At 46.3% G+C, this 15,710-nt stretch overlaps 1 protein-coding gene across 6 annotated transcripts in view; it reads left to right on the forward strand.

Moving 5' to 3' along the window:
- Positions 1-15,710, forward strand: part of LOC106599465 (nuclear receptor coactivator 2) — a 64,827-nt gene that overhangs the window by 32,692 nt on the left and 16,425 nt on the right. For all 6 annotated transcript variants that reach the window (XM_082973368.1, XM_082973371.1, XM_082973372.1 and 3 more), the window contains exons 4-16: positions 990-1,093; positions 3,173-3,350; positions 3,724-3,921; positions 4,910-5,011; positions 6,176-6,316; positions 6,466-6,613; positions 8,304-9,603; positions 10,668-10,890; positions 11,243-11,446; positions 11,659-11,841; positions 12,266-12,389; positions 13,595-13,763; positions 14,417-14,683. In XM_082973368.1, the coding sequence (XP_082829494.1) occupies positions 990-1,093; positions 3,173-3,350; positions 3,724-3,921; positions 4,910-5,011; positions 6,176-6,316; positions 6,466-6,613; positions 8,304-9,603; positions 10,668-10,890; positions 11,243-11,446; positions 11,659-11,841; positions 12,266-12,389; positions 13,595-13,763; positions 14,417-14,683 (3,341 nt within the window). The remainder of the gene's footprint in view (positions 1-989; positions 1,094-3,172; positions 3,351-3,723; positions 3,922-4,909; positions 5,012-6,175; positions 6,317-6,465; positions 6,614-8,303; positions 9,604-10,667; positions 10,891-11,242; positions 11,447-11,658; positions 11,842-12,265; positions 12,390-13,594; positions 13,764-14,416; positions 14,684-15,710) is intronic.

The raw sequence follows: 15,710 nt of genomic DNA on the forward strand, positions 1-15,710 counted from the left end.
TAGTTGGTGGACAGGAATGTCAGCTATGTACCCTATTGAGGCAGACGGGACAGACAGCGGACAGCTTGACTCTAGTGGCACCAACCAATGACACCACAGTATGAGGGAGAGAAAGGGAGAAGTATATGGGGGGGAAGAGGAGCTCCGGGGGGAGGATGACTGGAAGGGACGGACGGGCCTATTGAGGCATTAATACAATATCCAATCACTCAATGATGCACACTGGTATTTAAGTCAACACACACATTCCCAAGTACATCAACAGTATAGTGGTTTACTGTTTGCACTTGGCTAGGTATAGACTGTGGGAGACTGTTTTTAATGGGAAATGATGTTGCTAATGATTATCAGTTGTCCCAGACAAAATAATATTAACACAACAACCTGTTGTAGGTCATTCTCAGGGTTGGTAAAATGAGTGCATCCTAGAAATTAATCAGCACCCACACAAACCACTACATTTAATTGGCCTTATTTAAAATATACATTTTAATTTGTTTCTGTTGACAGGATTCTGTTAGTTTGAATGACAAATTAGTCACATTGTCTTTTTGATCCTCCCATCTCAGGAGTTTTGTTTAGACTATGATATATTTAAGTAGTCGTGTTTTTCTTTCAACACAACACTCCCTTTGCAATGGCTGTGCTGGGGCTGACATGATTACATGTAAACTTGTGAAACATGTCTAACAACCTCGCTCTCCTCCTCCCCTCTCCTCCTCCTCCCTCTCCTCCTCCTCCCTCTCCTCCTCCTCCCTCTCCTCCTCCTCGCTCTCCTCCTCCTCGCTCTCCTCCTCCTCGCTCTCCTCCCTCTCCTCCTCCTCGCTCTCCTCCCTCTCCTCCTCCTCGCTCTCATCCTCCTCGCTCTCCCCCCTCCCTCTCCTCCTCCTCCTCGCTCTCATCCTCCTCGCTCCCCCCCCTCCCTCTCCCTCCTCCCTCTCCTCCCTCGCCTCGCTCCCTCTCCCCCCTCACTCTCTCCAACCCTGCAGAGAAAACAACTACTGCCAATGCAGAGGAGGTACAGAAAGCACACGTCTCGTCAACAGGCCAAAGTGTTATTGACAAAGACGCTCTTGGACCAATGATGCTCGAGGTGGGTGTGAGCAACACACACTATTCACAACACCGACTCACTTTGGATCATGTGATCCTTGAACACACACCAGTCACATAATTAGCAGGACTTGTGAAATCGACACATTTAAAATATATAGGGGTGTATAACTCCCCCTGCATAGGGTTGTAGCTAACGCCCCTGCAAGTTTGGTAGTGCACGATAGAACAAAAAGTAAATCCTCACACTGGTATAATGCTCCCAAAATGTGTAATAAGACAGCATTTTGACTCAAAACTGGGTCTTCGTCAGGACAAGTTGTTCACCAATGCACTAGCCTGGTCCTCATATGATGACAGACAGAGGGGTCCCTCTATCTATAAGCAGGGAAAGTGGTCATCAGTGAGTGGCTGCCAGTGTTATTCTCCAGTTCAGTCTAATCTGTTGTCGGTGGGTATTTATTCTCCCTCTGGCTCATACATCACTGCATTCAGACAGTGTATGTGTCCCAAATGGCACCTTATTCCCCACATAGTGAATAGGGTGCCATTTTAAACGGCCTATGTCATGGCATTGGCACAGTAGACTCTAAATATAATTGCTGCGGCTGGTTGTCCGCGCTGTTTGAAGTGGTGCAGGTTGGGAGCAGGGACAATTCACAGCCGGGCTGCTGACGTGGTGGAGGAGAGGATTACTCATCAGTCCTGACGGTAACCAACCATGGGCCATAAAGCAAACTCTGAGAAACCTCTCTGTAGCTGCCAAGAGGTCAGGCGATTTACCCGAAATCGTAGCTTTTAAAACCAGTTTCTGTCTATGAAGAGTTCCAACTGTGTTTTCTATTGCACACAGAATAGCTGCAGTAGCACCATGGCTAAAGCAAGTTGATAGAGGAAGAGTATTCCTCTTTTAATCGTGTTAGTGTTTCAAGCATAGTTTTACCCTAGTTTGACCCATTTGTCATTGTAGTTTAGTTACATTGTGTACAACCCAAACCCACTAATATGACAGCGAATTGTTGCCAGGCCAGAATAAGCGAGTACAGGCTTCGGCTCAGGGAATGCGTTTAATGGCCTAGCTGTCTTGTACACACTCTCCCGTCCTAACACACACACACACACACACACACAGTCTCTGGCTGAGACTTCCTTTTCTCTAAGCTATTTAGTTAGTTCACTGAGGATGATGAGCCTGTTGCTACACAATGCTCTCAGTTGAGTCGGTTCGCTATGCAGTAATGCATGGTTATACTGTACGGTTATATTCCGACTTGACTGTTCGACTTGCGTGCCGTCATGTTTTAATGATGAAGCCCACGATGCATCCCAAATGGCATCCTATTCCCTATATATCATGCACTACTTTGTATCAGAAGCCTATGGGCCCTGGTAAAAAGTAGTGCACTATAAAGGAAATAAAGTGCCACTAACTCACTTTTCACATGCTGTTAGCTAGCCCATTTTACGTCCGATCATTCCCTGCTAAAGTGTTGATCTCAGAGCATGTCTTTAGTATGGTTGCTTTGTGCTGCTCAGCCATAATTGACTATAATTTTGTGTGGAACTTAACTACTTATGCCCTTTTCTTCGTAATGGCTGTATAGTAGAAATACGGGTGTCTGTTTGTAAAAATAAAATATATATGTTTTTTATAATATTCCGTAGATGATGGCTTCCTATTTTGTATCCTGTAATTAGCCAGTGTTCTTAGAGCCATGTCTCAGTAATATCACACAAATCTCCTCTTAACCCATTGGAACCCAGGCCCTGGATCAACACCATGCTTGCATCCCAAATGGTACCCTATTCCCTATGCACTACTGTCCAGGCCCCATAGGACTCTGGTCAATAGAAGTGCACTATATAGGGAATAGAACATCATTTGGGACACAATAGATAACAACCCTGGATATACCAAAGGTAGCTGATGTTTCTCCCATTTTCTATACTCTGTCTACAGTTTCTGTCAATTCACTAATAACCTTCTTCCTGTACTCCCTCGCCGACCTAATTGGTGTTGTGTGTGTGTATATCAAAATACACATTTCTGTCTTGTAAGGATCAGTTAAGTCTTCTTCTTCTAATAAACCTCATCTTCTCCCAATGCCTTCCTCCACAGGCGCTGGACGGGTTCTTCTTTGTGGTGAACATGGAGGGGAACATTGTGTTTGTGTCGGAGAACGTGACTCAGTACCTGCAGTATAACCAGGAGGAGCTGATGAACACCAGCGTCTACAGCGTCCTGCACGTAGGAGACCACGCAGAGTTCATCAAGAACCTGCTGCCCAAGAGCCTGGGTGAGTTGAGTACCCCCTCACACTCACTGTGACCCATCTATCAAATATATCAACTTTGTATACATTTTAAATATATAAATCATCTATAAGTCATTTAATTCAGTTGAACATGAAGTGTGAAAATGCTAATATAGGTACCATTGACTTGCATTGGATTTGTGTCACAAATGCTAAAAAGATAGCATTTGAAACCATAGGCCAGGTAAACAAAACCAAAGCATTGGTTGCTGTCAGACCTTCTTTAAGAAGATTTTAGATCGCCAGTGAATGAGTCAATTATGACTGAGACAGGAAATTAGGATTTGATATTCGGTGCCAATGGGGATAGTAAGTTGATCGTTTTGACCTTTTGCCCACTGTGTGTGCCCCCTAGTGAACTGCAGAGCACCGCGGTCCAGTGAGAACCCCAACAGGAATAGCCACACGTTTAACTGCCGCATGCTGGTCAACCCCCACGGGCCCTGGGAGGGAGGTGAGCAGGAGCCCCAGGACCAGGAGGTGCAGCAGAAGTATGAGACCATGCAGTGTTTTGCCGTGTCCGAGCCAAAGTCCATCAAAGAGGAGGGAGAAGGTACATAAATGTTTATCATCAAATCAAACTTGTGTTGAAAACACACTTTACACAAAAAATGTAATGATTAACATAAAAGAGGTGAATAAAAGAAAAAGGATGTTTACTGTCATCATGAAGTACCTTTATAATCAGTTATCCACTCCCTTGTCTTCCCATGAGGGGTTAATGCTGAACACTTGGAATGATGAGTAAATGTCACTAAATCTTCCAACATGGAACATTAATATGTTTGTGTCAGATGTTACATGTGCACTTCAAGAGCACTACACTCTGCATTCCTAAAATGATTCGTTTTAGAGTTTTTCCTATTTTGGATGCTATTATTAGTATGATTATCACAAGAATACACTTTATGGTCAGCCATATTGGAGTGCTGAAGCTTTGGTTTGGACAGAAATCACAGACTTGGGTCGTGTTCATTAGTGCAAAACATTTTACAATGAAAAACAAGCGTTCCTTATTGGACATGTGCAGGTAGTCCCTCCCCTTTTCAGCCTGTTTGTTTCCGTTCGTTCCTGGTGAATACGGCACTGTGTGGTTGGATGTCTTCTCCTCTCCGTTCATCTCAGTCTCTCCAGTGTCCTGTCCTCCTTTAGATTCCTGTCATCCGTCAGACACATCCTCAGAGAGGACCATGGGACGTCTAATTAATGTCTGCCACTTCCTCCTTTCCCTTGGAACTCCCAGGGAAATATGTCTGTCTAATTTTAGTACCGCCGTCCATTCGCCGCTGCTTCCAAGATATTCTGCAAAAAAATGTATTTTGACATTGAAACCGCATGATAGCTGCAAATTCAATGGAGACGTATTGATGTTGAGTAAGGACAGTAGCTAAGGGAGTTGAGGCAGGGTGTGAACTGAACATCGCCAAGTTGTATCACCTACTGCCTCCAACCAAGAGGATAAGTTGGAGGTCATGTTCATGAACTTGGGCTACTTCTAGGTAAAGCTTTTAATATGTTTGTTTTTGGTTCCCCTCGTAAAGATTTCCAGTCTTGCCTGATCTGTGTAGCACGAAGGGTTCCTGTCAAAGAGAGGCCCATGCTCCCAACGTACGAGAGCTTTACCACCAGGCAGGATCTCCAAGGTAGGGGACAACTACTACTGTGCTACTGTACTGTAATCATCTGTACTAAATAAGTCTCATCACCTCTGTGGGTTGGGTGTCAGAGTTTCATCATTCGCATTCAATGTTTGTTTGAAATCTACATTAGGATCACAATTCTGACACCAGTTGAATAGCCTATGTGCAATGAAGCCATTGTCTCATGTCAGAAGGCCGTTTGTCTGATGACTTGCAAGTACTGATGGGATATCTAAAAAGTCGGTCTACAATGTGCTGTTTTAACATTTGAAAATGTTACCAAGGTGATATCGTCCACTGAACCCCCTTTCATCCTCAAGAGTCAGAGTAAATCTTACCAAAAACTATAAACCTGTAATATACGTGTTTTTTTCATGAGCATGTCTTCACTAGCTAAATCCAAGTCTAGTTGAGGTGTTTTGTGGTGGTAGAATCAGTATTTATGAAATTCAAAATGTGCACAAAAATTGGCTAGCTAACGTGTCTGCTTGCTGTCTGAACCAGTCTCAAATCAATGCTAACAATGCCAATTCACATAATCAATGTTGAATACTCCCACTAAGCATAGTGAAGTTCTAGCTAATGCAGAGTTTTCATGATACCTGTTGTAATTAGTGCACCGAGTTCTACAGCAGAGCTGACTGCTCTCGGCGACGTTATCGCATTGGCCAAATGATACAAAGTAGCGAGGCACAGTTCCAGCTATCAGATGCAGATTTTTGAGAACAGTCCCATAACTTTGGTGCCTTACAATTGAATCAACAAGCTGGCAAACTAGCTACCGTATGGCCATTCAAACAAGCTTGCACTAGGCTGCTAGTTACAGCATGGTTTGTCGTAGTAGCTAGTGCGTCATATCTTCCGAGAGCGGAGTGATTTTCAGAATTAGGAACTAGTGTTAGGCGGATGAGCATAATCTTGATTTTTAGAGCTGAGTTCCACGTCCTACAAGAAAGATGGGTTGAGGGACGAGCGTTGCGTAGGAGTGATGCGATCTGACGTAAGACAATGCAATGAAGCATTGTGCTTCTTTCTGCTTTGCTTGCTGTTCGGGTTTTTGGCAGGGTAATTGTAAAGCACTTTGACTACATGCTGATGTAAAAATGTATTAATAAAGTTGTTTCATTGATTGAAGCTGGGGAAACTAACTTAGCATTATAATCGTAGGTAAGATCACGTCGCTGGACACCAGTCTGCTGAGAGCCTCCATGAAGCCAGGCTGGGAGGACCTGGTCAGGAGGTGCATCCAAATGTTCCACCTGCAGAACGACGGGGAGATGTCATTTGCCAAAAAGCATCAGCAAGAAGGTACGTCTCACGGGATCTCTAGGCCTTTGATCTTCTGTTGATTAATGCCCAAATTTGAAAGCATGTCATGAAATCTCTCTCTCCCCCATATCCCTCTCTCTCCGTCTCTCCATCCCTCTCTCTCCGTCTCTCCATCCCTCTCTCTCCAGTCCTGAGACAGGGCCATGCGTTCAGCCCTCTGTATCGCTTCTCCCTGTCCGACGGTACCATTGTGTCGGCCCACACCAAGAGCAAGCTGGTGCGCTCCCCTGCCACCAACGAACCTCAGCTCTACATGTCCCTCCACATCCTCCAGAGGTACGTCTCCCCTGAACATCACCTCTCTCTAGTTCAGGGTTATTCAACCCAACCAGGGGTCACGGAGGTACTGCGGGGGGGGGGGGCTGCGAAAATGTGACTGCGGTGAGTTTATTGTCTTTAGTTATATTGCTTGCAACAACAGAATAAACACATTTTTTGTTACTTATCTACAGTAGAAGAGAATATATTATTTCTAATGATGTCAGCTTCATTTCACAACTCCTAATATACAGTTGAAGTCGGACGTTTACATACACTTAGGTTGTAGTCATTAAAACTTGTTTTTCAACCACTCCACAAATTTCTTGTTAACAAACTATAATTTTGGCAAGTCGGATCTACTTTGTGCATGACACAAGTCATTTTTCCAACAATTGTTTACAGACAGATTATTTCACTTATTATTCACTGTATCACAATTCCAGTGGGTCAGAAGTTTACATACACTAAGTTGACTGCCTTTTAAATAGCTTGGAAAATTCCAGAAACTTATGTCATGGCTTTTGAAGTTTCTGATTGGCTAATTGACATGAGTGAATTGGAGGTGTACCTGTGGATGTATTTCAAGGCCTACCTTCAAACTCAGTGCCTTTTTGCTTGACATCATGGGAAAATCAAAAGAAATCAGCTAAAATTGTAGACCTCCACAAGTCTGGTTCATCATTGGGAGCAATTTCCAAATGCCTGAACGTATCACGTTCATCTGTACAAACAATAGTACGCAAGTATAAACACCATGGGACCATGCAGCCGTCATACCACTCAGGAAGGAGACGCGTTTTGTCTCCTAGAGATTAACGAACTTTGGTGCAAAAAGTGCAAATCAATCCCAGAAGAACAGCAAAGGACCTTGTGAAAGTTCAACCCCCAATGTTTGGGCCTCAGCAGCCATTGACATGGACCCCAGGCCGTTCTACTGATTCTAATTCTATGGGTGCATCCACAGAATGGAGGCTCAGTTCATCCCTTGCCACAGCTAATATGATGTGCCCCACCTCTTAAACATAGTCAGGGGCTGGTTGACGAGAGCTCTATATGAGGTGCACTCTGAAATAGTGCACTATCAAGGAAATAGGGTGCCATTTCGGAAGCCACCCCAGTGTTTCACCCGTTTATCTGGCAGCCTTGGGGCAGAGCTCGACAGGAACAGGAAACAATAACAGGACTGTTGTTGAGAATGAGTGGATCAACTGCAAACTTGGCGCTTTCTTGTCTAATTCTCCAACTCATAATGTTTCTTCAGTGCCGTGCACAATGACGCCTTTGTGTTTTTAACTGTGCCTGAAGCTGCTAAAGCTCGCTCGGTGCATACTGCTGTGGACTGGAGACCCCACTGGCGTTTGAGTTTGCGCTGTCTCATAGGAGGGAACTTTAGTTATTCGCCTACATTATCTTTTATCAGTGTCCGTCATGGAAGTAGTACTGTGTGAATGGAAAACATTGACAGTGAATGCCATTTTATGCTTTCCTATAGTTTAGCTAGAATGACTGAAAACCGCTTCCTTAAGTATGTCTGAATTCCAAATGGCACCCTATTTCCTTTATAGTGCACTACTTCTGACTAGGGCCTATAGGGCTGTGATCACTTCACTATATAGGTAATAGGGTGCCATTTGGGATTGAGCCTATGATTTATGTCCATCTCCATCCCTAAAGCTGTGTGTCTATTTGATTTGCCCTCTTCCAGGGAGCAGACGATATGTGGGATGAACCAAGACATGTCTGTCCAGGGACAGGGGATGGGGAAGCAGCCAATGAACACTGTGTCTTCACTGACTCCTCCCAGTGTGGGTGGGCTGTCCCCAGGGTTGGGGGGACAGGACACGATGGTTGGCAGCAATACTAACATGGCCACCATGGGTGGACGTTACAGATGCCAGGGGGCTATGAACCGTTCTCCCACTCCTCGGGGTAGCAGCAACTATGCACTCAAGATGGGGATGAACAGCCCTTCGCAGGGCAGCCCCAGTGTGACCTCTCAGGGGGGTCAAGGTGGCGGTGGTACCATGCTGTCCCCACGCCACCGCCAGAGCCCCAGTGTGGCGGGTTGCCCCCACGCTCCTCCCACAGGACCCTTCTCCCCGACGGGCAGCCTGCACTCTCCACAAGGGGTGTGTAACAGCACAGGGGTGGGGAACAACCACAGTGTCTACACTGGTAACAGCTCCCTCAACGCACTTCAGGCCCTCAGCGAATGCCACGGGGTCTCCCAGCAGGGGCAGTCCATAGGGTCACCTGACAGGAAGCCAGGCAACATGATGCAGAGTCCCCCTGGTAGTGGTGGAGCTAGCAGCACTAGTAACCTCAACCTCAACTCCAGCCAGCTGGCCAACCACAGCAGCTGCACGTCTGAGATGTTTGGAGCGTATGGGGAGCAGTCCCAGCCAGACGGGGAGGAGAGGGAGAACGTGGAGCAGAGGAAGTCGAAAGATGACACCCTCAAGCCTTTTGGAGGATCAGGAGGAGAGCTGACCGAGGCCCAGAAAAGGCTCCTCAACAGTAAGGGCCACACCAAGCTCCTGCAGCTACTCACCAACAAGTCAGAGCACATGGAGCCCTGCTCGCCCCACGGGGCCCCTGGGGGAGGGGAGCCCAACTGGAAGGATCCCGGGATGGGACCAGGGGGCCACAACAACCACTCCACCTCGCTGAAGGAGAAACACAAGATCCTCCATAGACTCCTCCAGAACAGCACGTCCCCGGTGGAGCTGGCCAAGCTGACGGCTGAGGCCACGGGGAAGGAGCTGGGTCAGGGCCAGCAGGACCAGGGAGGACCAGACAGTATGGCTGCCACCATGGCTGAGATGGCCACCAAGCAGGAGCCCATCAGCCCCAAGAAGAAGGACAACGCGCTCCTGCGCTACCTGCTGGACAAGGACGACAACACCATGCAGGAGAAAGGCATCAAGATGGAGCCCGGGACAGAGATGAAGCTGGCCAATGTGAAGACTGAGAAGCACGACCCGGGATACAACATGGCAGACCAGGTCAGTAGAGCAGCAATGTGTATGGTCATGATACACTATTTGTGTCCCAAATTATACCCTATTACCCCTATGGGCCCTGGTCAAAGGTAGTGCGCTATATAGGGAATTGGGACACAACCACTGATCGAGAGTCTGAAGTAGGAGGTGGAGGTTGTAGTAAGTCTGTGTTCAGGGGATAAGAGATGGATGGATGGGGAGAGAAAAACTACAGCCTTTAGTTGTATGCCATATTTTTTTTGAAAATCTCTTGAAATACACTACATTCACAGATCCCTTTTAGCATAGCCACAATATGCGAGTTCCAATTCTCCACCCTTTTCCCAAAGGGTGCACTTGCACACACCATTTTTAACAATGGTGAAGACTCCACTCCAGCCAATGTTTACTCCAATCCAATACTTTTAGATCATGACGGGAAGTGTGCAAGTGCACACTGGGAGATTGTTAGAGAATCGGGACACTGCCCGAGAGGAGGCAGGAGGTGGAACAGGAACTAACCAACAGCAGGTCACCCTGGCATGCAGACGTGCAGTGCACAGGGAGGAGGGCAGAGTAGAGCTGCGAGCCGTGAGGATCGGAGGACAGAGCAGCCTTACATCATACATGACCTCATTAGTTCAGCTTGCTATTTATATCCTCCCCTCTATTCATTGGCCTGCCTGTATGAAATGGCCTGGGCAGGAAGATTCCATTCCCATCTGTAGGCTTCTCTCCTCTTTCTCTCTCTCTCGCTCTTTCTCTCTGCTATCATATTTAAATGAAAAATGTAGCTCATTCTCAGTGATGGGTACAGTAATTAGCCTAGGCTAGCTATGCACTGGTTTTGTTGATTTGAAAGCAATCCACATTTTTTTTTTACATTTTATTGTGGTGTATTCAGTGTTTTCCTGCGCTAGAAAATATGTTCCATAATATCTATATATTATTTATGTACGTAGTAGTCAGATGTTCTAAATGCTCATGGACACTGTCTCTACATTCTACTATCCTACTCATGTCTGCTCCCGCAGTCTACTCTAATGCATATAAGACTTGTCTGTGTCTTTCTGTGTGTGTGCATGCAGTCTAGTGCGCTGGAAGACATCTTGGATGATCTGCAGTGTCGCCAGCAGCAGCAGCAGCTCTTCTCAGTCCAGCACCACCAGCAGCAGTCCAGACCCGTGTCTCTGCCCGCCAACGTAGACAAGCAGTCCATCATCAACGACATCCTGCAGATGACAGAGAACAACAGCAGTCCCACGGGCACCAACACCCAGCAGAAGGCCTTCCCAGGCATGGGCCCAGGACGTGAGTTAACCACACCCCTGCTCTTAGCTGTTCTAGGTTTCATCCCAAATGGCACCCTCTTCCCTATGAGCCCTGATCAATGTAGTGCACTGTATAGAGAATAGGGTGCCATTTGGGAAGCAACCCAAGTAGCATGAGATGGTAGTAGCCCTTAACCACAGATCTGAGATCAGCTTACCCTCCCCAAATCTTAATAACCTTCATCATAAAGAATATCTGACCCGGTGTCAGTGGTTAGTTAGGGGCAACTTCTACCTACTTTGTCCCACTTTTGATATGGAAAAGATTGTTTGGTCAAGCCAGTATAGTTTAGTACGATGATTGTGTAACTTTTTCTGTCTTGTGCTCCCAGACTTCAATGGTCCCAGGATGGGTCAGCTAGGCCAACGCCCTCCTGTCCGCAGTATGTCCCTGGATCAGTCCAACATGTCTGCCCATGGTTCTCCCCGACCCTTCCCTCCTCCCAGGAACAGCAGCCCCTACTCTGTCATGCAGCAGCAAGCCATGATGGGAAACCACGGAATGCTGCAGAACCAGGCTAACATGGGCAACCCAGGTGAGTCGTCTAAAAATTCATTAAGCATTACCATCAAAATGTCTAGTGCAAATTTAAGAGATGTGCTCTGTGTTATAGGATCAGTCCCAAATGGCACCCTATTCCCTATTTAGTGCACTAATTTTGACCAGGGTCTGTAGGGTCCAGTTTCAGTGTTTGTAAGCTGAGTCAGGATCACTTCTAGTCTGTCTGCTTCTTTCCCCCTGTCCCAGGCATTCCCCAGGCTGGCATGCAGCAGGGTTGGGGTCCTCAGGGGCCAATGGGCCAGGCTCTGCAGCAGAGAATGGGGCCTGATGGTCGCATGGTGCCCAACGTCTCAGCTGGAGTCCCCATGAGGCCCAGCAACCAGCAGTCTGGACCCAGACAGATGGTCCCAATGCAGATGATGAGAAACGGTAGGTGCTGGTGCTGCACCCGTTTTTCCACGCACACCTTGCCCGTTTTTCCACGCACACCTTGCCCGTTTTTCCACGCACACCTTGCTCGTTTTTCCACGCACACCTTGCCCGTTTTTCCACGCACACCTTGCCCGTTTTTCCACGCACACCTTGCCCGTTTTTCCACGCACACCTTGCCCGTTTTTCCACGCACACCTTGCCCGTTTTTCCACGCACACCTTGCCCGTTTTTCCACGCACACCTTGCCCGTTTTTCCACGCACACATTCACAACTTGCCCTTGTTTCTCCACACACACATTCACAACTTGCCCTTGTTTCTCCAAACACACAAACGTCTCCAATGTCTCTGTATCCATCTTGAGCCATATGAAGCCCGTAATTGAAGTTATTCTGAGTCTTTTCATAATGTCTGTTGAACAGTGCAATCAGATATGGAGATGGCTGGTCCTCCCTACCCAGGACAGCAGGCACCGCCCAATCAGACAGCCCCGTGGCCTGACCGCATGATGTCAGTGGATCACGGGCCTTATGGGAACCAGAACCGGTAACTAGCTACACACTGTACAGACCCCTTCTCTCAGTGATAGTACAATACACCTCTCTGCTGTCTGACGCACTCTTTTGAAAAGTAGTGCACTATATAGGGAATAGGGTACCATTTGGGACCAAACTACTAAGTCTGAACCTACTCTGGGCCCGGTTTACCAAAAGCATCTTAAGGCTAAGTTCCTCGTTAGAACCTTAGTAGGAGCATCGTTAACTCTCCGAGCTGTTTCCCAAAACCATCGTTATTAACGTTGCACTAACGCCTGCCTCAGACCACTCGTAGAAGTGCATCACTAGGTGCTTTTGTTTGACCTCCCACATCACTTTATACACAGATCTCCGCTAAACATAAAATCACATGCTTTATCCATCTCTCTGTGACCACCGATAACTTTAAAACAAAGTTGACTACAAATAAAAAGTTGCCAATGTCTTTGCAATTGATACAAACAAGCTACATACTGTATAAAAATATGCTTCAAATGAAAACTGAGATGACTGCATTAAAATATAAACAGTAAGAGGCCTATTTTTGGTCGTATTGAACATGAAATGTATTTCAATCAGTTGCGTTCTATTTTGCTACTTGTAGGCTACTGTCTGTAATTTGTCTGAACATATTTCATGATGTGTAGCCTAACATGTGCGCAATGCTGTGCGCAATCTGACTTTTGTGCATTTTTATTGGGTAAACATTAGAAAACGTCACCTCAATAAGTGATATCTCTCTAGGCGCTGATCCGTCGTCAGTATTGTGAAATAATTGTAATGTTAAGGAAATATTTTAATGTATAAAGCTGATCTGAGAGCAGCACTCCCCTTTCCTTCAATCCTATCAGTATCGACACATGCTCCAACAACTTCAGTCAATGGCTGTTGACTGAGTGAAAATGACAGTGGTATGGTATGCACATGATGGTGTGTGTATGATGAGAAGCAGATGATTCACCGTGATGATCTCCTTGGCCACACGGCCCTTTCCAGTCTGACCTTTGACCTCGAACCTCAGACCTTGTGTTGTGTTCTTGCACTTAACACCCACACTTTTGTTTTTCTTGCACCAATTCTGCTGATAGCGGCTACCTCGAGAGGGTCTACTTGCAATAACTGTGATATGTGATTGTATTTTCCTACTGAACCTTAGTCTGGATCGGAGCGTCTGCTAAATGACCTTAATGTAATGAAACGTTGTGATCCCCACAGACAGGCTTATGGTAACCCCCAGGATGAGGTGCTGTGTTCTCCCTTGCGGCCTGGGGAGGGGCCTTCGGACGGGGACGCCCTGCTCAGCCAGCTCTACTCAGTGCTGAAAGACTTTGACGGCCTGGAGGAGATTGACCGCGCCCTGGGAATCCCCACTCTGATTAGTCAGGTAATCTCTATTAGCCGCTCTTATCTGCGCAGGCCACAGATATGTACTTGAGCAGGGTTTCCCAAACTTGGTCCTGAAGCCCCTCCGGCGGCACGTTTAGTTTTTTCCCCTAGCACTACACAGCTGATTCAAGTTTTGATTATTTGAATCGGCTGTGTAGTGCTAGGGCAAAAAACAAAATGTTTACCGGGGCGGGCTCAGGACCGAGTTTGGGAAACCCTGTACTAGAAAGCTCATCTCCTATCTTTGCAATGGCCACGTCAAAATGGTGTACGCCCTCAATGGCGCTGTCCATGCTAACACAGGCTTTGGGCCAAGTGTGCCCTCTATCCAACTCTATGGCCCAGGCCAACAAGCCTATAGCAGGCAGCTGGACTCATTTTCCCTTGAGGCCTTACTGTGGTACTGTAATTCACTGACTGCTGTACAGTAGTTACCTGTCCCCTAAGGTCTACAGGGAATTTGTATGTTGCTGTGGGTTCTGTCATTTGAATGGATTGACTACAAAATCTACAATTGAAATTAACTGACTAGTTAGCAAGCCATTACTTATTAACGGAAGGAAAACAGCCAAACGAACACTGACCTACAGTAGCTTTTTTTTTTATGTCCTGCTATGTGACTCAATTTCTTACTTGGTTTGATCTCTGTAGGGCCAGCCAGTGGCGCAGGAGCAGTATGCCAATCAGGAGTCACCCATGAGGAAGCCACCCATGTATAGCCAGTACCCCCAGGCTGGTAGCATGGCACAGGGCAACTACATGAGCCAGCAGGACCCTGGCTTCCACGGTATGCCCGGTCAGATGGGCCAGCGGATGGGGTACCCCATGCTCCGACTCCCTGCCCGACCAGGAGGCCCGGTGCCTGCCCAGCCCAACAACCTGAGGCTGCAGCTGCAGCACCGACTACAGGCACAGCTGGTATGGCGACACCATCCCTGGAGCCCCCACTGTTAATAATATAGGCCCTATCCTAATGAATGTCTTCATCTGCAAAGAAACATTTAAATAGCTTGAAATTATGTTCGAAATGATAAATGCTTTACAAAGTTTACATATTAGACCTAAGGCACAAAATACAAACTTGCCTCTTTCAAAATCACACACACCACCCCAAGAGCCCTCAATGTAAATCATAGGGCATATAGAAGTCCTGACCTGAAAAGGACAATTGATAAGCTAAAGCTTGACATGGAATTTGGAATTAATAGTTTGCAATATTGACATCGATAATTGAACAACCTTGCCCCTCTCCCTTGTCAAAATCAAACAGGAACTGGACATTTAAGAACATTTCAAACTGAACTGGACATCTGAAAATAACTGTTAAGAGTCTACTCAGTTTCTGCAGTAAACTCTGAGGATTCTACTGCCACCTGCTGGAGAGTTTGAGAAATGGCTAAACTATTTTATAGCAATGACTCAAATCAAATGTTATTTTATTAATTTCACCTCTATTTAACCAGCTAGGCCAGTTGAGAACAAGTTCTCATTTACAACTGCGACCTGGCCAAGATAGAGCAAAGCAGTGCGACACAAACAACAGAGTTACACATGGAATAAATAAACATACAGTCACTAACACAATAGAAGAGTCTATATACAGTGTGTGCAAATGAGGTAAGATAAGGGAGGTAAGGCAATAAATAGGCCATAGTGGCGAAATAATTACAACTTAGCAATTAAACACTGGGGTGATAGATGTGCAGAAGATGAATGTGCAAGTAGAGATACTGGGGTGCAAAAGAGCGAAGAATAAATAACAGTATGGGGATGAGGTATTTGGATGGGCTATTTACAGTGATCTGTGAGCTGCTCTGACAGTTTGCTTAAAGTTAGAGAGGGAGATATCAGTCTCCAGCTTCATTGATTTTTGCAATTCGTTCCAGTCATTGGCAGCAGAGAACTGGAATGAAAGGCGGAATTGGCATTGGGGTGACCAGGGAAA

The sequence above is a fragment of the Salmo salar genome, chromosome 03 (genome assembly GCF_965601325.2).
Source record: "Salmo salar chromosome 03, fSalSal1, whole genome shotgun sequence".
Taxonomy (NCBI): Eukaryota; Metazoa; Chordata; class Actinopteri; order Salmoniformes; family Salmonidae; genus Salmo; species Salmo salar.